The sequence below is a fragment of the Rhipicephalus microplus genome, chromosome X, assembly GCF_043290135.1.
Source record: "Rhipicephalus microplus isolate Deutch F79 chromosome X, USDA_Rmic, whole genome shotgun sequence".
Lineage (NCBI taxonomy): Eukaryota > Metazoa > Arthropoda > Arachnida > Ixodida > Ixodidae > Rhipicephalus > Rhipicephalus microplus.
The window spans coordinates 445,202,878-445,228,922 of NC_134710.1; the positions used below are offsets into that span (position 1 = coordinate 445,202,878).

The 26,045-nt window shown below is 41.6% G+C and overlaps 1 protein-coding gene across 2 annotated transcripts in view; it reads left to right on the forward strand.

The window, feature by feature from the left end:
• LOC119187206 (uncharacterized) overlaps positions 1-26,045 on the forward strand; it is a 59,884-nt gene that overhangs the window by 2,051 nt on the left and 31,788 nt on the right. For both annotated transcript variants that reach the window (XM_075880584.1, XM_075880585.1), the window contains exons 2-3: positions 4,392-4,488; positions 12,526-12,664. In XM_075880584.1, the coding sequence (XP_075736699.1) occupies positions 12,629-12,664 (36 nt within the window). In that variant the 5' untranslated portion in view covers positions 4,392-4,488; positions 12,526-12,628. The remainder of the gene's footprint in view (positions 1-4,391; positions 4,489-12,525; positions 12,665-26,045) is intronic.

Here is a 26,045-nt window from a genome sequence, read left to right on the forward strand (position 1 = left end):
GGATATTGGTGCGTCGCGTGCGTTTCTGCAGTCTCCAATGGAACATATCATTGTTGTTTAACTTGTTAGGAAAGAAATAACGCCAGTTGTCACTTGATCGCACGTGCGCGAGTGCGTACTAACGAGATAAAGAAATGCGAACGTCGCAACATTTGAGTGCTCGGTTTTCGACATTTATAAAAGCAGAAGATTACCTAACGAATTCTTCGACTTTGTATCATCTATCTATCTATCTATCTATCTATCTATCTATCTATCTATCTATCTATCTATCTATCTATCTATCTATCTATCTATCTATCTATCTATCTATCTATCTATCTATCTATCTATCTATATATCTATCTATCTATCTGTCTGTCTGTCTGTCTGTCTGTCTGTCTATCTATCTATCTATCTATCTATCTATCTATCTATCTATCTATCTATCTATCTATCTATCTATCTATCTATCTATCTATCTATCTATCTATCTATCTATCTATCTATCTATCTATCTATCTATCTATCTATCTATCTATCTATCTATCTATCTATCTATCTATCTATCTTTTTGTGCACTCGTGGCAGCTTCATTATATGGATGTATACACCATTTGGTTTGGAACAACAGGGCTGAGTGACGAAGGTAAATGGCAGGTGGTAACATGAAAGGAATGAGGTGTATGCTATGTACGGCATGATGTACATGCCGCGCTGATGGTGCGCTCGCATCTAGTGCGCTAGGCTGGTATACACCAAAATTGATAGATAATGGAGCGGTGTGGACCAGACGATATACATGATTGCGAGGCAATAAATTGAAAATTATGAAAATAATAGCCTACATAACACGTACCGCAAAATTCCCATTACAGTGTCAGGCTGCGGGTCCACGCATTTTTTTCACTGGATGTATACCAAAACTGGTGTGGTATGACGCGGGTCCGTGACGATCATAAGTGACATGTTATGTGCTATCTATGCCAGAACATACGTAAGTGCACTTCATTCGCCTGAAATGTTTGATAAAGCTAAATTCCCGCTTTGTCTGGGAATGTATTTTGAAACGGAAATACCTTACTGCAGTTGGCATTCCGACATATACAGTCACCAACTTGATTTCAATCATTAGGCTGTGATATAGCAGAAATACGCATTTGTTGTGGATCTAACGTGAAGCAAACTTTTGCTGTTGATAGTACACGAACACCCTAGCTGGAACTTCTTTTCGGTGGAGGGGGAGGGGGGGGTAGGCCTTGCGGTTCAACCGCGCTTGTGTGTTTTCGCTCGTGCTTTCATATAGGTACATATGTGGCATCAACAACGACTATCTCGTCACACTCACGTTTCGCTGGGCAAGCACAATGCCGAAGCTGACAACGCCAGTGTCCTTGTTCCATTTGGGGCGCCCTCAGCTTTCCTGTTCAAGTAAACTTCACTCTGTCTCTCATCTAAGGCGAGTAGATCAAAGGTTCGCAAGATATGAGGTGACGTAAGAATGCAGCGGAGCTTGCTGGATTCATCGACATATGTAGGTAGCGCGCTTAAAGGTCACTCTGGCGGTCAGTGAAATGCACTTTACTTGTGGGGAAGCTGTGAATGAAACGAATGAAATAAAATCAAAGGCGCAAAAGCTGGAAATGCATTTCATCGCCAGTTAAAAAAGTGCAGCAATGGCACACAGTGTAGTGGTATCCGAAAGCGCACCATCTCGGACGGAGAGAGGGCCCAGAATAAACCGTTTTCGTGCGCCAAGTTCATTGTAGCCCAGGGTAGTGACGATAGCTTCGACCTTTTGAATACATATCAATCACTAAGTTATCTGAAAAGAATGCAGTACCATTCAGGTAGCAAAGATTCATCTGCCACTTGAAGCCGCGAGGAATACATTGATTATTTGTCCAAACCTTGCAAGCACGTATCACAGCCCAAATCACGTGTCAATGAATTGCTTTCCGCCATTGGGTATAACGAATGCGGTCGAGGAGTGGTCAAGTTCAACCATCGGGATTGCCAGCCGGAGCGCAGGTCCAACGAATAGACATAAACTAGATCCTTGGTGGCGGTGGTCACCACGTCGTCTCAACGAGGCTAGGGATAGATGTCCCTAGGTGTGATCTTCTTCAGCAAAATGTAGACCACGAAAACTTATGGCGATTGCGCAACCTCTTTCTTTCTTTCTTTCTTTCTTTCTTTCTTTCTTTCTTTCTTTCTTTCTTTCTTTCTTTCTTTCATTCTTTCTTTCTTCCTTTCTTTCTTCCTTTTTTTCTTTCTTTCTTCCTTTTTTGTTTTTTTTCTTTCTTTCAATTTTTCTTTCTTTTCTTTTTTCTTTTCTTCTTTCTTTTATTTTCAATATTTCGACAGGTGAGACCACTGCGCTGCTTGAGGTCTGCATTACGCCGTGCTCAGCCTTTTCGTTGCTTAAGTTTGGGCTTCAATACATCAAATGACGTTTTGTTAAGAAAAAAATGGGAATTACAATGCGTTTTCCTGTGTTGTTTGAAAATTAATACCTCAAAACTGGTGGCAACCACAAAGAATTCTTTCCACGTGGATCAACCATGCGAAATCTATGGCTAAACTTTGCGAATGAAAAAGGTGCAATAATTGAATCAGTGTAAAAAGTAAATTTTCGTTAGTTAGTCAAGTATGCCTTTCAACTGTTTTGTTACTAACCACTTCTACCTCTTTATGTGAACCAGCTTATGAGCTGAAATTATACAATATCCAGCAGCTAACCTTCAAATAATATTGAAAGTGTTCGCTGAGACATTAGTAATCATCGTATTGTGGCACACAAGTACTCCGCCCACCCTAAAATGCCAACGCACAAGAGTGCATTTGACATGAATTAATAAATGAAACTTAAGCACACGTTACACTCACCGACAACGCTAAGGCTGGAACATGATTGGCCTTTTGACACGTTTTTTGTCGCAGTAACGATACGCTTATGAAAAAAAAACATCCCAGCATATCCACCGAGTGAATGATGATTAGTGGGGCGAAGCATTCGTCAGCCCGTGCGTGCTTCAGTTCGTCCTTTCATTCTTGCTTCCATCCGTCCATGCGACTATCCATGCGTTCATCCATGCGTCCATCCGTCTTTCAGTGCGTCCATCCGTGAGTCCGTCCATCTGTGTGTCCGTCCGTTCGTGCATCCATCCGTTCATACGTTCGCGCGTCCGCCCATCTGTCCGTCCGTCTGCTAGTCAGTTTGTTCGTACGTGCATGCGTCCATCCATGTGCCCATCTAGTGAACACTAAATGTACCGCCATCTCCCATCTCGCATCCCCCTGTGGCACATACCCGCGCTAGAGTAGAGCGGGTATGTGCCACCGGTGGCTACTTACTACTACTACATACATCGGAGGATGTACAGACCCATGCCTTCAGGAGCTTCGCCCTTAAAAAAGATTTGCAATTGTGTACCAATCATGTGCTCAAACTTGCGCATTTTTGCTTCACAAATGGGTGATCATCATCTTCACCATCACGAGCAACACGACTATGCTAATCGTAGGGTATATGCCACTCCCATGTTTCTTCAACCTCCCTGTCTTGTGCATATGGCGCCCACGTTAACCCCGGAAACTTATGAATGTCATTTGTCCATTAAACTTTCTGCCTCCTTTTTACGCGCTTGTCTCCTGTTAGACTCCATGCTGTTCTTTTTAATGGCCACCAGTTGTCTCGCTTTCTCGCTGCATTCCTAATTTTGACTAAGATATTCATAACACTCATCTGTTCTCTTGTCCACTCTGCTGCATACTTTCCCATGGTAAGTACACCTATGACACATATTTCTATGGCTCGTCACACCGTACTCAATTTAAGTTCAACGCTCTTCGCCTTTTCGTAAACCTTGAAGTATTCTTCCATATAAGAAACTACCGGTCAAATGCAGCTGTTATACCTTTTTTTTGGAAAGATAGTGGTAAAATGTCCTTCATTATTTTAAAATAACAACGAATTCCACACCACAAAATTCTTATCCGTCTAGTTACTTCATTCTCATGGTTCGCGTCTGCGATGGTAACCGTTGCTAAATAGACATATTTGTTTACTACACAGAGTTTCTCCGAGAGTATCGCAATCCACTGTTTTCGTCTAACTCTGCTCAGCACAACATTTGATTTATGCATAATAAATTTGTACACATGGTCCTTCTTTCATGCATACTTCAATAATTATGATTTTCAGTAGTTTTCCCGAATAGCTCAACATGACAAATGTCGTCAGTAAATCACACTTTACTCCACTAATTGTAATTGCATTTTGTTCACAAGTAAACGCTCTAAAAAGTCCTGTGAAATTACAGTGAATTCCATTGGAGACATCGTATATGTATAGCTTGCTGCCATAAATTATTACTAATAAAATTTCATTGTATCATTTGTTTTTACAGAGAACTATGGTGGCTGTGGAGACGCTCTAGACGTGCCGCCGCAATGGTACAGCGGCTATTGAGATTGGAGGCTGGTGACGCAAAAGTTGTAGGCTCGGTAGGTCGCATTTTGATAAAGGTAAAACGGTACAGGACCGTAGTCTGCGATGTCAGTGCGGCTTAAAAACACCAAGGGTTGAAAATTTTTGGCGTTTTATCTCCTCGTATTCGCATCGTGGACTGGAATGTAAAAATCCAGATATTTATAATAATAATTACTCTAGTTTTGTAAAGAAATCATGTACCAGCGAGCGTTAGATTGACATTATTTTGGTAGTGTTTCTTCCTTCGTTGAGTACTTAAATGAATGAAATGAAGTGACTGGCCGATATCATGTTCGCTGTCATGTGTGCTATATGCGCCGATTAATGCATACCATGAGCCAACACTTATTAGGACGAAGACCTTCTACTCTAATAACCATAGTAATTTTGGGGGTTTTGCTTCTCAAAACGACCATATGATTATGAAAGATACCGAGGTGGAGGTCTCCGAAAACTTCGACCACCTGGGATGCTTTAACGGGTACTTTATTTAGGCACATGGGCCTTTTTTCACCTTCATAAAAAAGCGATCACAGCGGCCGTACTTTTTACATTAAGCCATAATTTAGATAACACCTTGTTAAGAGCAGGACCGAGATCACGGCCACACTTTTATGGACGCAATCTGCTAGAAGCTCGAGTGCACAGAATTAGAAGCACGTTAGGTATACGTCGCCGAACTACACCAGGCCCTCTAACGCGGCATCTCTCCCATAAATATCGCAATTTTTGGACGCAAGACATCCTATAAATATTATAAAAAGTGTCTCTGCTTTCTGTGCAGCCAGAGAAAGCTAATTGAAAGAAGCTTCAAAAACATGGAGACGACAAGTTAACCTGCGCTACAAGTTAATTAACCTCAAACTCAACATTGCCAAATGCTGGCATGCGACTGTTAGGTCATTAGGTGTATGCCAACGCGTTCAAGATCTGCCATCGGTGGAGCCTTTCAACACGGTAAAAAAATTGCTCAGCTTTCGCCGAGTCGTGCAAGGCTGAGGCAAAATAAAGCTAGGTCGGCACTGGCCTGTCCAGGTTTGACTAGGCACACGTACACTCACACGGTCATGCACAAAATATTCACGCGATCACATTGCAATTCCCGTGTTTTGGCTATAGGTACATCAACTTCCATTGAGAATCACTTTGCAATTGCACCATCAAGAACCTTATTTTACCTAATTAAGCAATTAGCCTAATTTGGAGGTTCAAAGACTAATCTGTATTAGGTCTCTAGCTATTTACCTGAAGCAGCATTTTAATTAGGCTCAGTGTTAACCAATACTATACTAAGCTTCCCAATCGCTAACACCAATGTCGAAAGTCAAGGTTTTTTCTTGTAGGAGCCTAAAATTCACCATGGGTGTCATGACCCCCGTTCGGAAAGTGCTCATTTTGCGGGAAGAAATAAATATCTGGGTGATAACATAATTCAGGTGCAGGCACTCAGTATTATCAAAATTGGGTTTCTAACTGGAATTTGGTTATATTTAAGCAAGTCAGGGTTGCATAGATGTGATGCACGATAAAGCGCGAAGCGCTTTTTTGGAACGGTGCAAAAATTAGCAACAAAACTGGACCAGACATTCGCTCAGAATTTCACAGTACACTATTTTCTCAAAATTTAGCTATGCCGATGCTGTATGCTAAACAGGAAGCTCGTAGGCTGCATTATTTTTTGGACAGCAATGATCAATGCACATGCCACCACCTACTTACTACTTCACTCGGAACCAGCCATCCCTGTACTTAATATGGAAGATTTAACGTGCCCAAACCCCTATATGAAATTCAGGCACGCCATTGAAAATTTTCAGTTTCCTATGTTCTTTCATGCGAACTTACATTGCACAGTGCAATTGCGAGCGCCACGATTAAGATCGCATCCAGAACTTCCAAGTCGGCAACAAGCACCATAATCATTCTACCATCAATCTTGGGGGCAAGAATTGTCTCACTCGTGGTCCCATGCTTAGCGCGTACTATAGTAAAGATCTTTTTTTATTCCGCATCTCAAGTCCGCGCTCTCGCCCTTTGTGAAGAGGCAGTGACCTGTCAAACAAGTGATTTTTTTCTCACTTCACACACGCGGTTACACTTGTGTGTATATGTCTGTCTATTCTCTGCCCTCGAGCTGTCAACACGCTCATCTTGTACCTCTGCTGCACAAAATACCTAGAAAGAACACATGTTTCAATCATGTCTGCATTAACTAGCCAAGACCATGGTTATACTCTGGCTATTTGTTAAAAGAAACAGAGTCCAGGTATCTGGTATAGCTATTACTGAAGTATAGTGCGAGGACCAAAAGATTGACTTTTTATTTGTAAAGACATGTGCAAGTAATTTGTGATTGGTGTTACTGGTACAGCTAGAAATATTAGATATGCTGTGCATTAGCTAAATAATCCCTAAAAAGTGAGCAAAAAGGTACAGGTAAGTCACAAGTATAAATTTGCTTCATTACTGCAGCTTGCAGTGCAGTGCTTCTTAGTAACCTAAGTCGAAGTAGTAGGCATTAACAAAGTGTCAGGACCTTGCATGTGGCGCTACATTCCAGTATGCGAATACCATCATTATCACCCGACAGAGAAGGCAAATGGGTTTTTTTCATTCATATGAGATGAATGCTTTATGTATTTATGAATGAATCCTTTATGTATTTAATCACTCTGCCCAGTCAGTCTCACAAGCTGTGTTGGCAAGTTGATGGAAAGAATTGTATACAGTAGAATTCAACGGTGGTGTGAACATAAAAAGGGTTGTCAGACAATACGACAGGTTCCAGTCAAAGGCGTTGCACAATGGATGCGATATTAGGCATTGTCACATGTGTTGAGCACGGAACCACGTGGGAAACATCACAATAGCAGTATTTCTTCACATTCAGAAAGCATTCGACTCATTTGGTCACATTAACATGCTGGCGGGGATGTTAGAACTTGGACCTTGTGGTCGATCACTGTGATAGATTTCAAATTTTAGAGCGATAGCAAAATGTACACTGAAACAACTGAATGACAAAACAATTATCATTCCGTCACACATGGCGTCCCACTCCTCTTTAACTGTGTTATGGCAGCATTATCGTGAAGGTTACCAAGCGGATTGAGGTATTCACTCTACGCAGATGGCATCTGCATTTGGGCCTCAGGACCAGATATATGCGAAGTTCAAGCTGTCCTACAACATGGTCTTGAGGTGGTCAACAAGTTTTTGAAGGACAGAGGCATGAGTCTCGCGTGCACGAAAACAGCGGTATTACCTTTCAGCAGACAACATATGAACAACTTCAAACTCACACTGAATGGACAGACGTTGACATTGGTGAAAGAACATAAATTCCTTGGCTCTATCCTTTAGACAGCTGTCGTGTGCGTCGCACATCCGCACTCTCAAAAAAGGGACCAACATGGTTAAAAACGTACTACGTCAAATAGCTGGCACAACATGGGAGGATCAGTATCTTGATTACTGCAAGTGCATAACGCACTAATAAAACAAAAGATTGCATATTCAGCACCAATTATCCGGGATATATCAAAATATGCAGAGGAGCGCCTTCAGAGATTACTGGCATGGGCGTTAAGGGTATGCATGGGAGTCCCCAGGCAACATCGAGTTCACTCGTAATATTCGAAGCTTGTCATTCGCCATTCTCCGTAGTACAAACTGTCAGAACTTGTCGCCATATTTTACGTATCACAACTCAGCATGAGTCACATCCATTAAAGCTCGCACTTACACAAAGAAATAAATGTAAGCTACAAAAATTTGCGCATGCACATAAAGCATTAGTATGTAGGTATGAGATAAACAGAGTAGATATCAATTTTCTTCCTAGGACGCTGCCAAGACCAAAAAACAAAAGCAGTTGTCTGTAGGGCGAATAATATACAAAAAGGACATGTTCATGACAGTTGCACAGCAGCTGGCACTATTTTAGATTTATTCCCTATATAACAGTATATTCACGTGTATACAGACGGTTCTTGCAATGCAAACTACTGCTCTTGAGCTTTTGTCACCCCATTCTTGGCAATAGAGCAGACATTTAAATTATGTCGAGTGACGTCTTCCACTGCTGCGGAGATGTTTACAAGTCTATGTGCGCTATGCTTCATAACATCTGAAAAAGAGGCACAAAAACAGGTAATCTTAAGTGATCCGAAGGACAGTCTAGCGTCGCTACAGAGTGATAAAAACTTCTTTTAGAACACTACCCTCATATATGAGACCTTAAAAAACATGCCAGAGCAAAAAATTTGAACCACGTAATCAAGTTTCAATAAATTTCAGGTCACTGCAGCATTCCAGGAAACACTGCAGTGGACGCCGTGGATCATAGGGCTCACAATAACGAAGAGAGATTTGTTAAGCCAATTTCACACACTGAAATACGTTTACTTCTGAGACAGCTAACATGTGGCGTCGCCAAAGACAAATGGTTCGACAAAAATTTAAAAGTTCCGACTTATATCTCATAGACACTTGCAGAAAACTAAGCATCCCGTCAGAGTCAAGAAAAATTAGATTTGAATTATTGGTTCACCATCTACGGCTTCGTACAGCATTTAGGCGACACTTCCTACACAGAATAAAGCGTGCGCCTAGTACAGAGTGCTCCTGTGGTCCCCTGACGAAGACGTATCTCACCTGCTTCTGAAGTGCCCAAAATATGAAACACAAAGAAAAGTATGACGAGCAAGCTTGCAACCTTTAGATAGGAGGCCCTTCACTGTGACGAAAATACTACGTTCATGGCCAACTGCAGGTCTTGAGAAAAAAGCACTTGTTGCCTTCAAGACGTTCCTTTGGGAATCAAATATTTTATGTAAATGTTGACCTACAGTATGCGATGTCGTATTCGTGCAAAAAGATGATTCTTTAATATTGGGGGTTTAACGTCCCCAAACCACCATATGATCATGAGAGACACAGTACTGAAGGTCTTCAGAAATTTCGAAAACCTAGGGTTCTTTCACATGCACACAAATCTAAGCACACGGGGCTGCAGCATTTTCACCTCCATCGGAAATGCAGCCGCTGCAGCCGGGATTCAATCACGCGACCTGTGGGTCAGCAGCCGAGTACCTTAGCCACTAGACCACCACGGCGGGGCTCATGCCAAAGGAAGTATGTAATATTTAAATAGTATTTTAGTATGTGTAATCATCTGTCTCACTACGAACGTAGCTTGTATGTGTAAATTGTGTGCATATGTATCTAGTGTGAACTGATCGTGTATGTGGAAATTGTGTACATACCTATCTATTAGGCGAATATGAACTGTCATGTGAGGAGAACTGACCTTTTGTGTGGAATATATGGACCTATTAACTGTATGTCAACTGACGTGTGAAATTTCGTAATTGTGTACTTTCACATCGTATGCTATACTGACTCACATTTTGTGCCCTTGTTGTTGATTACAGTATACCTTGCCTACTAAAAGAAATGGAGTAGCTGGTGCCACCAGAATGGCATCAACCTCTCCTACTTCATTCTTTTATCAAAAACAAAATCTACAGTGCCAATGGAGACCAGCTCGCTGCAAAAGAGAGTTACTCCTGGCCCAAGCGCCAGCTCCTCAACTCGACTCCTGCACTCACTTGCTCCTCACGTCACTACTCCCTCATCGATTGGTCTTGTGCAGATTCTCTGCCACGAACAAATTTTTCAATCTCTGGTGATGTCGACTAGCAAATGCTCTAACAACTGGTTTTGGGCTCGTGCGACAGCTGCCGTGTTCAATTCCTAGGAAAAAATTGCTAGCATCAATAAAAGCTTGATATGGATCATCTCAATTTGGCTAGATCCAGATGTAACAAATCGTGTAACAAATCGTGTAACAAATCGTGTAACAGATGTAACAAATCGTGTAATCGTGTAACAAAGATGTAAAAAACCACCACCTTCATCTCCTTAAATCAGCTCGTCTAGCCAGGCACTGGTTCCGTGAAAAAAAATTAATTGTATAGTTCCTTCACATTGCAGAAAAAGGCTAACAAGGAGACTGTGACATTGTCTATAGCTAGAAGCTTATGGCACACCATAACTGGGGCTCGTATGTGAAACTTCCTCTGAACCAGAAGTTAGAGATTTTGACTGTCAATACCACATCATGTAAAACAGTATATTGCTTGTCACTGCTTAATGTGCACTTTAAATTATCTAAACTCCATGCGTTATCCTGACTCTTCATAAAAATTCTACTTCAGCACCCAAGTGCACCAAATGGGGGTTTTTATGTACAGTGCCATTCTGATAAAATCATTGTAAATAGTGTCAGAATATGCCAAGCAGACAGGAGTTTCACGGCATTTATTTCACAGGAGATGAAACAATCTGACATATTCATCCCAGTTAAGCAACAACAACATCCACATTGTAAAACAGGTTTTTTTAGGCTAATCAACCTTGTGCTCAATCACACCCTCTGTATGGGGACTTGTCACTTTAAGGCCGATTGGCGATTGGTGATGAATAATTGGCTGACATGTGCGTCGAAAACTCTGCCGACATATTGCGCACAGTATGAAATGTTATTACAACAGTATTCTGATTTGACCACATGCCTCTAATATGCTTAATACTCATGCTTGAAAATCTAGGAAAAGTAGTGATGTAGAAAAAAATACGGTATTTTTATGTCCTGAATATAAAAAAGCATGAAACAGTGAGAACGTGCTAGTGATTTTCTTGAAGTGCTCTTTCTTTAGGCTTTAGCATGCAAACGAGGTCTTTGTAGTGCTTTTTACCTGCACCTTCAAGTATCTCACCCTTACGGTATTATTATTTGCAGCAAGCATACCGTTATAGGCCCTGTCAAGTCTAGACCTACGGTATTTCTTATTTCCGAAATGTCACCTCACTAAAAATACCTGCTTGCCCTTGGCACATAGAAGACTAATCTGTAGCGGCTACCTTATTGCATGTCACCCGCTGACGACAACATACAGCAAAGCTACGTAGCATGTAGTCTCTCACTGTACGCACTTTCATGGAATCTTTACTTGCAGCATAACTCTGTCACCCAGGCAACCTAGCACATGTGTAAAACAATCATCTGGAAGCACTGCTAGAAAGCTCTATCAGAGAGAGGTAATTAAGAGAAAATCGGAGAAGCTTGTCTTGGTGGGCAGGACAAGTTTATATTGGATCTTAGCTTTTTCTTTTTTTTTCTTTGTTGTTCTCGGAAAGCAGGTGGAGGAGCTGCTCACCTTCTTCTTTGTCACATACACACAGCTGGGCTCTCTAATTTCATTTTGCGCATAACATTAGCATTGATGCGTTGTTGCATTTCACAGCAGTTGATTTGTAAGTGAAATATAATGTCCCAAAATCGCCATATGATTATGAGAGAATCATAGTCGAGGACTCCGAAAATTACGACCACTTGGGATACTTTACCGTGCCCCAAAATCTGAGCACACAGGCCTACGACATTTTCGCCTCTATCGGAAATGCAGCCGCCGACTCCGGGATTAAATCCCGCGACCTGCGGGTCAGCAGCCGAGTACCTTAGCCACTAGGCCACCGCGGTGGGCCACTTCACAGCAGTCGTCTGCCGATTCTGCAAGATTGATGTGCAATATTAACTTTAAGACTAGGTTCCTGGGAGAACCTTTTTAAGTTGATAACCGCATACTGTTTACAAAATGCTAATTCAAATATTGTTATTGGTACGAGGATTTTTTCTTTACTGTGCTTGTGTTGAATCCTAATAACTGAAGAAGCAATTTCACAGCATACACCTGTATGACTCTTCATTTTTTGCTCTTTAGAGAAGTAATGCTGGGAGCATTTCGTACAGAATATTTTAATAAATGTAAATGTCCATCTAAGTTTTCGGGAAACCTAAACACCATAATACCTTCTTAAAAAATTTCCTAAAAACTCTGCCATTTGATAGATTTCTCCAAATGAGAAGTCAGATGAGCTAGATATACTATATATTAGCTTGTGCTTGAAGCACTTTGTAAGTTATGACTTCGTTAAAATGAAAATATATCATAGTTTAAATGTTGGCTCTATTTTTGTTACTTTAGAAAGACAGACAAACAAGGAGCCAAGATCTGGAGCTGCTTCTGGAGATGCAAAACATTGAAGTGAGCAGTCTTCACAAAGAAAATGCGTCTTTGCTGAAGGAAAATGAAAGGCTTCGGGGAAAGCTCGAGAAAAAAAAACGTAAGCATTTTACAGGTTGTTTTGTCACTTACACAAGCTTATTACTTCAAGGGACAGACAACTGGCCAGAGCATGTAATAAGACTCTGGTGGAAGTAAAAATAGAATAACAGTAAATGGAGCCTGAAGAGACCATAAAATTTGTTCTAATTAACAGAAGTTTCTTTGACTGGGAGATGAAGAAGGGTGGAGAATCTCAACATATAGCAACTTGTGCTGGAGGCAGTTGTTAATGTAAGCAGCAGTTCCATTTAACGTATTTTTTTACTGGGAGTGTACTTTAGATTCTAGTTACAGGTTCTACAATCCTCTTTGCGATTTGAGCGGGATTATATCATTAAGAGTCATGAACTACCCTTCGAGCTTGATCAATAAATTAAGACATCATGAAGACGTAGAGATGAGGACTTCAACCAAATATTACAGTTCTGCATCAAAGTCTGCAAACTAAAAAAATTATGATAAACGAATCACATTTTTTTCCACTGTGCCATTTAATGATAAAGCACTCTGATATGTAATCGTTAGGTTGCACTTAGCAAAGCAGGTTCTGTAAAAGTTTCTTGTCGGTCCCTCACATTGCGGCCAACACCTAGTGTAGACACAAAGTAGGGGCATAGCACGCAAGTATCTGTGTCCTGTGCCCCTACCTTTTTCTCTTTGCCTATTTTGCGCAGTGAATGTGAATTACTTAAAGTAAGATCGCCTAAAACAGCGTCTTATTTAGTGCATTAGGTTTGAGGTTGTTGGAAACAATTGAAGCTATAGTTACGATTCATCCGTTTGTAATTTTCAGCTGCAGTAGGCTTCTATGTAAGATAAGCACAAAAAATCTTGAAACAATGCTTTATTTCAAATGTGCTCAACATCTTATTGCAATGGTGGAAAAAAGTTTACAACGTGGTTCAGTTGTAGCAGCTTATGTTGCACTGAATATGTGTAATACATTCATTGTTTTCTATGGAATCAGCACGACTAATATATTGTGTTGAGTGCAGCATTACAGAAGTTCAACAACTGTTTGCTGCTTTGTTTGGTGGAGTGCATAATTTCCTGTTCATTATGGCTATCATAAAAACCTAAATCTCAGTTTGTCATTTGCCATAAACCACACGAATAATGTTGGAAAGGTTATTTAAAAAAAACGTGACAAAGGCACTATCAAATGTTTGACCATTTCCCAGTGCGAAGTATGTAATGATGGCAGCTTTACTGTGTATTGCGGCACTGATGTTGGTGCTTTGCCCAGAGGGACCTTTTTCCTATAGCAGTTGCTCAATAATTTTCTAAAAGAAAACTGCTACGACTGTTTCATATACTACACATTCACCACATACCACCAGTGACACAGTGGTGCATGAGAGGGCATGCAAACAGTGCTGTACTTTTGATTTGATTGATATGTGGGGTTTAACGTCTCGAAAGCACCTGATGATTATGAGACGCCGTAGTGGAGGGATCCGGAAATTTATACCATATGGAGTTCTTTAACGTGCACCCAAATCTGAGCACACAGCCTACAACACTTCCGCCTCCATCGGAAAGGCAGCCGCCGCAGCCGGGATTGAAACCCGTGACCTGTGGGTGAACAGCCGAGTACCTTAGCCACTAGACCGATACACATTTCCACCAACATTGCACATGGATGCCTACTCCTTGTTGTACTGCGGCCCATAATACTGATTACCTCAAAATTGTACAACTCCATTGCGCATGCACCCCAGAACGAGAACACAAAAACGGCAACTGGTTCACGCACACCGACACTTGCCGCTTATGATTACCGAGGCCACGCGAGACACCAACTGGCTCGCTCGAAGTCTCTGCAGGTTCTGTTTTATTCGTTGAATTATTACTTTTTTGAGCTTGGGCGTCAAAACTGAACAATTGCTCTGATGGGCGAGTAGGAAAAGACCCTAACGGTACTTCTGATTATGACGTTCAGGGCATAATAGCCCTTTCTGGACATGAAGCTCGCCGTGTCGGCCGGGCAGTATCCCTCTGGCTTGTGAACGGCGACCAACGTGCAGTCAACACACGCCAGCACGCCTTGGATGCAACCACGTCGCGCAAACTCCATCTTTGCCTCATCCTTGGCAGGTGTTGTCAGTGGGAAGTTCACCACTATTTTCCTAGCAGCCACGGTGATGATGGCTTCCGTCACCTCGGGGATGACGTTGCTCACCGCCGGCTGAGACATGTCGATGTGCTCCTCGCGACCAATGCTCTTCTGCGAGCTATCACTGGCGAAAAATCGCAGCGCACACAACACCTTCCTCTCTGTGGAAAGGCCACTGGCTCACTGGCATTCGATGATAGTGTCAAGTTCGTCGCACAAGCTGTGCACTGTTCGTTTGGACAGATGAAAACATTGCCGGAACTCTTCGCTGAACTCTTCAAATGCATCTTTCACCTCGCGTCATCGTCTCTGCTCGGCTGCAGCTGCCGCACAGGGGAGACAAAAAACCGTAGCAGTGAAAGGAAACGCCATCTTATCAAAGTGACCGGATGCTGAAAAGTCACGAAGTGCTTACATTTCAATCCAATCCATGCCACCTCGCAGCCATTCGAATCTATCCGTTCTGTTTCGGACGTTCTCTCCGACCGTTCCTTCGCCTTCGACCGAAAACCAGAGAAAAATGATCACGTGATACTTTGACCCATGTCACATTGAATGTCACGGCATTCGTCATAGCTTAGATGGGCCAATCGCTTGCGACTCTATGGAACGGAACGCCTCTGTCCGGATTTGGAATTTGTACATAATAGCACCATAGATGTTCGATCACAGCATATGCACCACTTGCAAGCTGAACGCAAGAGCTATTGATACTCTTGTTCTCTGCGTAATTCCTGTTGGTAAGGATAGTCTGACCACTGGATGTGGTCAGCTTTTCATGATTTGCACCAGTTCTTCATTTCGTGGAAAAAATCTCGTCTACCCCAAAATCACCATACCGACACACCGACACTGCCTTCTGGGTTACAACTTTATCACAATGACGAATAGTATGCCAGTATTTGGAGTGCCTGAGCCAGTTTGGTTAGTTCGTGTACTGCACTTCGAATTTGCAGAGAGCGTCACATATGACCCGGAATTCTATTTATTGCCGTCACAGTTGACTTGAGGAAGCCTTTTCTAGCTTCAAATGGAAAAAGACAAATGGGACCACAGTGGCCGCTACTGGTGCACACTTTTGGCTAAGTGGGTGACTTGACTCATGTTGTAGGTCATGTATCCTTCCCGTATAAATATCTCTCTTTTTCTATGGAATTAAAGCAGGTATTTTTTTGGCTACTGCCAGGTTGCAGGTATGCAACTCGTCCTCTGAATGAAGTGAAGCTTTCGCTTCATTTCACTCAGAGGTGTTACCGAGAGCAACCGTTGATCTAATAATTTTAGGTCGCGGCCTGCGTGATATTTTTCTCCAGTGTCTTGGAGCCACAACTCAAGAAACTGTCGCTCAAGGCCTAGCAGGATGCAGCGCACATAATGTACCAATTCAGAGACTATAATGAACTGCTGCAAGTTTATTAGGGGCGACACCGTTGTAATGCCACGGACAGATGTTCCTTCCTTTGCTCCAGGTTTTATACTCTGCAGCATTTATTATTCTGTGTGCTCAGGAGACTCACTTTGCTGCACGGAATATTTCGTAGTACCCGTGAATATTTCTCCTCGCTGTAGACACCAGTTGCACCTATAGTGACTACTAAATTGTATTACACCCAAAATGTGTGTTCTAGCAACTCAGTCAACAGCACAGAAGATACAAGAGGCTTTAAAGGACCACTCACTGGGCTCCCGAAAAACGAAAAAGAGCGAAATATTTTTTTCTAATATTTCTCGTCTTTCTTGGTGCACTAATGTGACGTAGGCAGTAGTTCCCGAGACGTTTACAGCGTGCCTGTTCTCGTTTCGTTAATATCCGCAAATTATCCCACGTGATTTGTCTCCTGCACTGATTTGCCATGAAGCCGCCACTTCATTTTTTATTATCTCGCATGATTATCGTGTACAATCAACTGATCAAACTCCATTTGTGTGTTTACAACTGCGCAACCAGTGATAACATCGTGCAGCCAGCGCGAAATCCTGATAGGCTCTAGCGCTTAGTGCTAATATCGTTCACGTGCATTCAAGAACTAAGAAGCAGGTCGCGGGTTCATATCCCGGCTGCGGCGGCTGCATTTACGATGGAGGCGGAAATGTTGTAGGCCCGTGTGCTCAGATTTGGGTGCACGTTAAAGAACCCAAGGTAGTCAAAATTTCCGGAGCCCTCCACTACGGCGTCTCTCATAATCATATGGTGGTTTTGGGACGTTAAACCCCACATATCAATCAATCAAGAACTAAGAAGCAAGGAGGATCCATCATATGTATGAAAAAGAGGAGAAAACCATTCCCTCGTCTTTAAACGCAGGGTGGTGATTGGCCCTTTATATACCTTTCCTTTCTCTTAATGTTGAGACAGGAATTAATTTCTCTAAGCGTTTTTAGCAAGTCTAGAAAAAGCCCTTGAAATAATTTCATATATGGCTTTCTTATCCAAACCAGAGTGATTGATTCATATGGGGGGTGAAACGTCCCAAAACCGCTATATGATTATGAGAGATGCCGTAGTGTAGGGCTCCAGAAATTTTGACCACCTGGGGCTCTTTAAGGTGCACCGAAATCTGAGCACACGGGCCTACATTTCCACCTCCATCGGAAATGCAGCCGCCGCAGCTGGGATTCGATTCGGCGACCTGAGGGTCAGCAGCCGAGTATCTTAGCCACTAGACCACCATGGCGGGGCAAAGCCAGAGTGCTGCTAACACAAGCTTGTTCCTTCGGTGTTCTGGTGGAACCTCACTTATAAGAAGTTGAGCTGGCCAAACGGCCGTACTATTAGACTTGAAACAATATGTTTCGTCAGTGTTTAAGATACAACTGACGCTGCTGCCAGAACCAACTGTAGAGATTACAAATTTGCGGTACGAATTTCCATCTTAAATGTCAGACAATGTGTTGCGGCATTTACGTGGTTTTGTGAGGTCAAGATTTTCACGGTTTTTTACTAGATTGTCCAGCTGCGATGGCATATCTAGAACAAAGAATAGTGCATCTGCCATAAAGAAACTTTCATGACATGGCGACCATTTGGACACTTCAGGGACGTGTTTGATTGAGATTGACCTGCATGCACATTAAACTTTGTACAAAAAATGAATCGTCATTTTCGCCCTAACAGTACTGCATTGTTTCTTGAACATGTACTGTAAGTGAGGCAAAATCGGTTGCTTAAACATAAAGTCTCACTGAGATTTGAAAAGCCTGTTAGAGACAAGTTTGTTTTGAGTGTATATTACGTGACCATTAAAAGAACGACACCCCTTGAAACTAATTTCCTTTTTTACAATTTCTCGAAATAAGTTGGTGATATTGTCACATATGGGGTCTCCTAGGTGGTTGCTCCTGCAACAAATGTCTATGAAGTAGTCCTATAATAATCAATTTTACCAGCATGAGTTACACAGCGTGCATAAGGTAATCTCAGAAAATTTACAGGATAGATTACACAGCTTTTTTGCTATCGAATATAGGTATTCATAGTTTAAAGTGTAACATAACCGTTATATCTGACAATAAAGTTCCAGAAATAAAAAACAGAGGTGTGCTCATATATAATAGTGACAATAGCATTTTAGGTATTGTAAAACTGTAGGATGCATGGGGCAGTTATATCAGTAGTCGAGGTAGCACTTTGTCACCAAGTTGCGAATAATACCAAGGCCTCAAAGCTAAATATTCTTTCATGAATGACCATTATAAATGCCATAATATTGACAGTTCATCAAGCACGCAGTAGCTTCACGGACATTAAAGTTTAAAACAAATACTCCTTCATTCAATTATTAGTAGAGCTTTCACGGTTCCTTCAAAAGCTTGAGCTGCATGTATTTCGGCAAATCACTAATAAAAATAAAATGATTTATAGATATCTAGACATGTTTTTCCTTCAAGAACTTTCCAGTCAGTGCTTATTATAAAAATTATCCATAAAGATTCGGGAATTCAAACATGCAATTTTCGATTTGAGTATCGAATCAAATATAGGTGTATTCAATTTATGATTTAAAATGTTCTAGTACTCAGCCACCCCTAATTCATAACACAACTTCAAGCTTAATTTACTCACTTTATGCTAATGAGAAAATAGCTCTGAAATGACAGAATGTAAGGGAATCTGCTGAACCAAGAATGAAGAAGCCTGAGCTGAATTCCTGACAAGACATTGTCTAAATGGTGCTACCATGCTGCCACGACATGTCTCACAGGAATCGAGAAGTGCATCCTTAATTGGTTCTCATGCACTCTGCAAGATATCGGTAAAGGTCAGCTACAAAAGGATGTGCTCCTGCACTGCTGGCCTCAAATATTACGCACAGCCTCTTACCACTGTAGCAACTATATCGTGCACTCTGTTCATTTGTTCTAATCATTTCCATTTTAGAAGTGCATGAATGCTGCTCGCTATGCGTTCATAGAATGCCTCACTTAAGTCGCTGGGTGCATTTTCAGGTTCTCGTGCAGACTGCAAGATATCGGGAATAATCAGCTGCAAACAGATGTGCTTCTTTACGGTGGGCCTCAAAGAAAAAGCACTGCCTCTTGCCACTATGGTACTCTTTGCATGCCCTTTATTCAATTGTTCTAATGACTACCATTTTTGGAGTGCAACAATGCGGCTTACCATGCTGTCACGGGATGCCTCACTTGAGTCACCAGCCAAGTCTTCATCTGGCTGAGGAATCTGCATACGATTTCAAGTTCTGAGGTTCAAAACCATGAGCTGATTGAGGTCGATGATATCTTAGACATCTTGAGCAGCTAGTGCATGCAGCATAAATAGGACATAGATATGGCTAGGCATGCACAATACGATTACCTAAAGCAGCGTAGGGTACATCCAACCAATCTAAATAAAAAGAAATTGGTTCTCAGTGCTTCTGCATATATTCATCTAGAGGCAAAACATCGCTTTGCACAAGAATTGCCGGACAGCTTCTGGTTTTGGCAATTTAAGATTTTTGGCAATTTAAGATGCTTATTTATGTAAAATGAAAGTGTAGGAAAGGTGTACATGACACCCACTGTGCGTGCAGGGGTTGCGCCAGCAGTGAGTACGGGGGGGGGCAAAATAAAAACAATATATGCTTGCCCCATTTTAGCCCGCAAGAGAAAATATAGACAAAACATAGCGCCTAAACTTCCCGTCTCCTAGCCCCATGCCCCTCCCCCCGAAGGAACGTTCATCGTGGCTGTCCTCTACCAGTAGAAAAAATCGGTCACGCTTGGTGGATATTAAGCTGAATGAATGTGTCATCCGCGATCTGTCACCAGCGTAGCTTTATAACGGTGCCCCGTTCTCGGACTCTTTTGACATCCCTATTGCAAAAACCAGTGGCACTGGCCCAGCCCTATACCTGATTACTGGACCAGTGTCCAGTGTGGCGCTGACCCTGGGACAGTACCATGCTGCACGAGGCACGTTGGCACTGCACATTGGGACACCTATTATCAGCCGAAATCTGGCTTTTAAATTGTGTTTAGAATTTGCGGTCATGCGCACATCGTAATTAAGGCTGAAACACGCACTCAGTGAAAAAAGAAAAAAAAAGAAAAGAAATTAAAAAAAACTGAGTGAGCCGGAGTCGAAGCTATGCCATTAACACATCATGTATTCTGAGCCAGACACGCTGCCACTACTCCACACCTGATGTTTTTTTCTTAAATACCGGTTTTGAACTAGGTACACACATCAATATAAGTCACTGTAAACAACAACATACACAACAGAAGCGTTGACAAAATAGTCGCGGAACTATTAGTGGTTACAGTGCTAAAATTACTTGAGGTTCACCAGGGTTTCAACCCTGGAGAGCTATTCGGGAACAAAATCTTGTTCTTTGAGTATATCAATGTACTAAGCAATGCTTTCGCGGAAAAGCATGCGCGCCGGACGCCTGTCAGGGTCACAGTAGTACCCGGCCACTCTTGCCCGTCCTAAACAATGGAGGCCAGGCAGCATTATAAGATCAAAAGGCAGTCCCTCCTCTTTTTCTTTTGTTGAAAACCTTATACCCTACTGAAAAAGTCCGTATGAAATCTTACGGAAAATATATGGACTCCACATAGTTTCCTTATGAGTTATACGGAAAGAATATGGATTCATATGGAAGCGTACGGAAGTTGTATGGCATATACGGAAAATTTTTTAAGGAAAATACGGAAGCATACAGAAATCATGTGGGGCATACGGAAAGTTCCTTATGAAAGATATGGAAGGATATGGAAGTCATGTCGTATATACGGAAAGTTATTTAAGGAAAATATGGAAAGATATGAGAAGTATGGAAAGATTTACGGAGTATACGGAGGATTCTTTAAGGAAAGGGAAATATAGAAAGATATGGAAGTATGGAATGGTTTACGGAGTATACGAAAGCGTCCTTAATTGGAAAATAAACTAAGCATACGGAAACTTCTTTACTAAATTATGGCAAAATACAGAGTTCCAGTGAACTATTAATAATAAGACTGGAGGTATTATTATCACTAGATTCAAATAACACTTTCAACCACGAGTGCCATTCAATCCGTGATGGCGCTACACCACATCCCGGAAAAAGTTAACGCCATTATGACCATACATGATATCAATGTTGACCAATCAGAAAGAAATTGCTGGAAAGGTTGATGAAAAGAAATGTAGAGTGATAAAAAATGTAAAGGTATGCTGAAATGAATAGTCAGTTTCGCACAAAAATAACTACCACACAATTGAAAAAAACACAGACAGGGTAGGTGCTCCCTTGTAACTGTCAATTACTTTATTATTCTTCTGAACAGACAAGTGGAAAGAATTTGCTAAATAAATATGTGCACAGAATTTTTATATATCACAAGAGCCAGAATGACCTGCTTAACCAGTACAAACAGCTGATAGAATAACCACAAGCAACACACCATGCGCAGCATGACAGAAAAGAAAGCGTCAAAATGAACGTCCTTATTGTGTCTATTTAGGTTTTCTAGAATGCGAAGTAACATATGCACACCTGGCTTGTGGTGCATAACCTCCCACATAACCTTATACATAACAAAAATCCAGAGCGTTTCGCATTTCTTCGCTTTAAAACACGGTCTTGCACGTGCACGTGAAAAGCTGGCAACAGAACTGCCGCAGCTTTATGAAAGCAAGAGTCTCTGCTTGGGTTCATTGCGCTCATGCAGCTGAGCCATCACTACAAATACATGCATATACATGCCCAGAGGCATCCGTATGTTTACATCATCGCCGACAGCATCGGCATCCAAGTGCCACTCAGGTGAAAAGTAAAGACATTTGTGACGGCATTCTAGTTCAAATTATAGATGCCCTACAAAAGCTACATTATTAGCATGTACGCATGCATGCAGGTCAAATCGGTAATGCTGAATGCGACCTCTTAAAAAGGTAGACATTTTGTTTGACTGCGACGGCAAATGTGTTTCTCGAACTGCCTAATTCATTGAATTCTAATGGTATATATCTCTGTGTAGCAGCCACATAATCTCCTTAGATACAAATCTCATTCCATTCGAATTACACTGAAATGTCTACTGCGACAGGGGTATCTAATACACAAACGGTTTGGAAACGAATGGATTTTGTAAGGTGCACACGATAAATGGCTTTAAGTGCATGGAAAGTGCATGAATATACAGTCATAGGTTTCATCTAAGAGGTGAAACAGGTTTCACCTAAACTACAGGTTTCGCCCAAGAGGGGAGTGTGCAAAATATGCCTCATACTTTCACTTCAAAGTAGGGCAAGAGAGTTGCAATGAACCTTCCGCCCCCCCCCGTGATGGAGAACTGTGGGTAGACCGAGATATCCCAAATATTTATTTAATTATTTCTATATACTGCAGTCTTACAGGATCATGATTATTGGGGATGATGTATAGATTGCATGAAAAACAGGCTTGAGTAAAGAAAAAGCTTGTAGTATCACAGGAATAACAGTGATGCATATGGAAAAGTAATAAAACAGATACAGATGTTTTCGTGGAAAAATGTTACTTATAAGCATGAGTACGAACTCCAATTCATAGTTGCCTGTTCACTATAATTGTCATACTACACCTGCTCACACCCCTTGACAATTACCCATAATCAGACTCGTAGGTACTGTAAAATGCGAAGCAAGCACCCTCACCCAAGCAAGTGCCCTTCTCCCTTTTGCGGGAGGTCTTGAATAAGTGCCAGGGACTAGTCGAGTAACGAGAAACTGCCCCCTCCCAAATCTGGTAAGGTTATTATTCGCTGTAGGGGGAGTGGGGGGGAGGCTTGCTTAAAATCTTTTGGTACTCGCATTGATAAGTATTCATTTTACTTGCACACATACTTTACTCACATCCACACATAACTTCAATGAAGAATATTCTCTCTACTCCCCCCTTCAGTGCTCACCCATTCGCCCCCTCACGCCTACTCTCATCATTGAGTGTTCACTCATGTTCATGATCACATCACTCTTCACTCACTCAAATCATGAGTAGTCACTTGCATTCAAGCTCAGACTGACTCGCACTCATTGACATTCCCTCACAATGATGCTACATGGAAACTTGCACTCATGTAAGTAATCACTCATGTTTATACTTAGGTTTTCTCAGGACACTTGTCACTCACTCATATTCATACTGATGCCTTTCAAATGATTGAATGTGTGCACTTATGATTGAGTATGCCAAGGTAGTTTCCATAATTTCTTCAGGTACATGATAATAGCTGCTAACGATTCAATTCAAAATAAGTGAGCTCTGTATACAAATATCCATGTGCATAGGTTTGTTACCGTGCAAAAGTGTGTCACAGTTCTGTGTGCCAGTGTGGTCGAGAGCTGCACACACTAGCTGTTGATAGTTGCACTCGGTTGCTTCTCGTGTTTGAAGCTCTCTCTCAAATCGAAACCGAAAGTGGTCAATAATGAGGGGCCTGTAATTATTTATCAGTCATGTGCTGCAGCAAAGGATGCGTCATGTTATGACTAACAGGCCCCCAGCAATACATTGCAGCAGAAAAACGCGAGGCCAAAGTTTTTGTGTCAGTACCCTTAGAAAGACACTTGAAGCAAACAACTATTCATGATAAAGTGAAAGGTTGATGTCCAAGAACATCTAAAGCATTTTAAAGATTTGCATATTAGTAATTGAGAAATTGAGCAAATGTAGCACACAACATGCACCACCAGTGGAACGCAATAGTACAAAACTCGTGACGTAGCAGACCCTCAATATAATTTAGAAAAATAGTAAGACTGCCTTAAAAAAACAAAGATTGCAAAAGGAAATATCAGAAAAAAGGTTCCAAAATGGTATAAAATATTACGCGTGCATTCTTTTGTTAAATTGAAAGAAAACAATTTCTAGTGCCGTTGCCTCTCAACACATAGGTGAAAAAAAAGTTTCATTTTTGCCAAGCTCTGCACGCTGATGCGCCATAGTCTAAACATAATTTTATTATTCATTGCTGCTAAGTGTGCAATGCTGGCTCATAAAATTCCACCTAATAGCAACCTAGAAGTTTTGCCCTACCCTTGCGATGTCATAGGTTGCTCAAATTTCGCGTACAACTTGATCAAGAGCAGCTGTAGGGCAAAACTTAACTTACTGATGGGTGCCTTGGAAGGAACCTGTATACTCAAAGTAACTGAGTGTTGCACTTTGTCAATGCAATGGACTGAAAGGCCTACTTCTGAGCTTGCTAATAGCATGCAAAACTTAATTTACTGATGGGTGCCTTGGAAGGAACCTTTATACTCAAAGTAACTGAGTGTTGCACTTTGTCAATGCAATGGACTGAAAGGCCTACTTCTGAGCTTGATAATAGCATGCAAACTACCGAACCTTGGTTTCCTTCCAAACTAACGTTTTTTTATGAAACATGCACCTTGAGGTTTCTGGAATGGCATTTTAGAAGTTCAGGCTAAGTTTATGTACCGTCGAAGCATGCAATAACTAAATTTTGAGGGAACCCAATTCTTACTGCGACAAAATATTTTCGAAGAATCTGTAAATGCACAAGAGAGTCACTACGTTTGATGACTCACGAATACGAAACATATTTCAACAGCAGTCCTTGAATAACGAAATTCTTAGAAAAAAGTGTGTAAATAATTCACTATCGTGACATTACCTGCATTAATAAATTGCTCAAATGCATGAGTAATACACTTGAATTGCAAAAAAACTATGACCACAGTGCACTTGGGTAGCCACCACCATGACTGTTTATGAAAAAGAGAAGCTGGCGTTCATGATGATGATCATTCGTTCATTGCTACGAGCCACTGCAGAGTGCCCAAGCCAAAAATTCATTTACCTAGCAGTAACTACACCTTTACATCTTTAAATGCAAACCGCAAGAATCTGTGACAACATTACAGTGGTCATGTGGTAATATTTTAAGACTTGCACGATAACACCCGCTTATTATGCTGACTCGTAATCATAGACTAGGTAGCGAAATTGGCATCTACATGGAGCTTCTTGCACTGCAGTAAGTTGTGGTTCACTAGCTTTGTTGGCTTTGCGTGCCCATTGCTGTCGCACGTGGTCGCGTGTGTGGAGTGGTAGCAGTGACTGTGTATGCTTAGTCCAACGTAAATTGCATGAAGCGATCGTGAAAGCCGATTTGTCTGCCCACAAAAATGCCCGCTTCAATGAAAAAGCAGAAGTTCATCACCCTAGTAAATAAGGCTGAAATTGTCATTCAGGTAGAAAAGGGCAAAGAAAGAATGTACGTTACTAAGAATGCAGCATCTCGTCCATCTCGCTGTCCACAATCATCAAGGGCACCATTAATAGAGGGCAAGAAGAAGGCCCCCATTATTGGTATGCTTGAAAATGGCGTGGGAGCTAGAAGCAAAACCTGGATGGTTGCAGTGGTCCCGGACGTAGGCAAAGTGGTGTCCGCGTAGTTTTGTGAACAGCAGGAAGGGTTGATACAGTGTGCGAATAGACGTTTTGCAATAAAATGTTTTTTAGTCAATTTCCTCTTCTCTGTCGCTTTCTCATGCCACATAAGTTCCCGCAAGAGCAAATTTTTTCGCTTTCCTCGCCGATTTGCTAATTGCGGGAGTCAACTGTATTGTTCTTTAGTGTCCCTTCAGCATTTTTGCACTAGAAATTGCTATGACATATCCCATAAGGCATCAGTCTCGTTCGATTGAGTTCGGCAAATCACACACATACATTTTCTCATCAGCTGGAAATGCAAGTAACAAACAAGGTGCAACAATATCCGAAACCTTCAACACAGATGGTTTAGACACATGTGAAAAAAAACA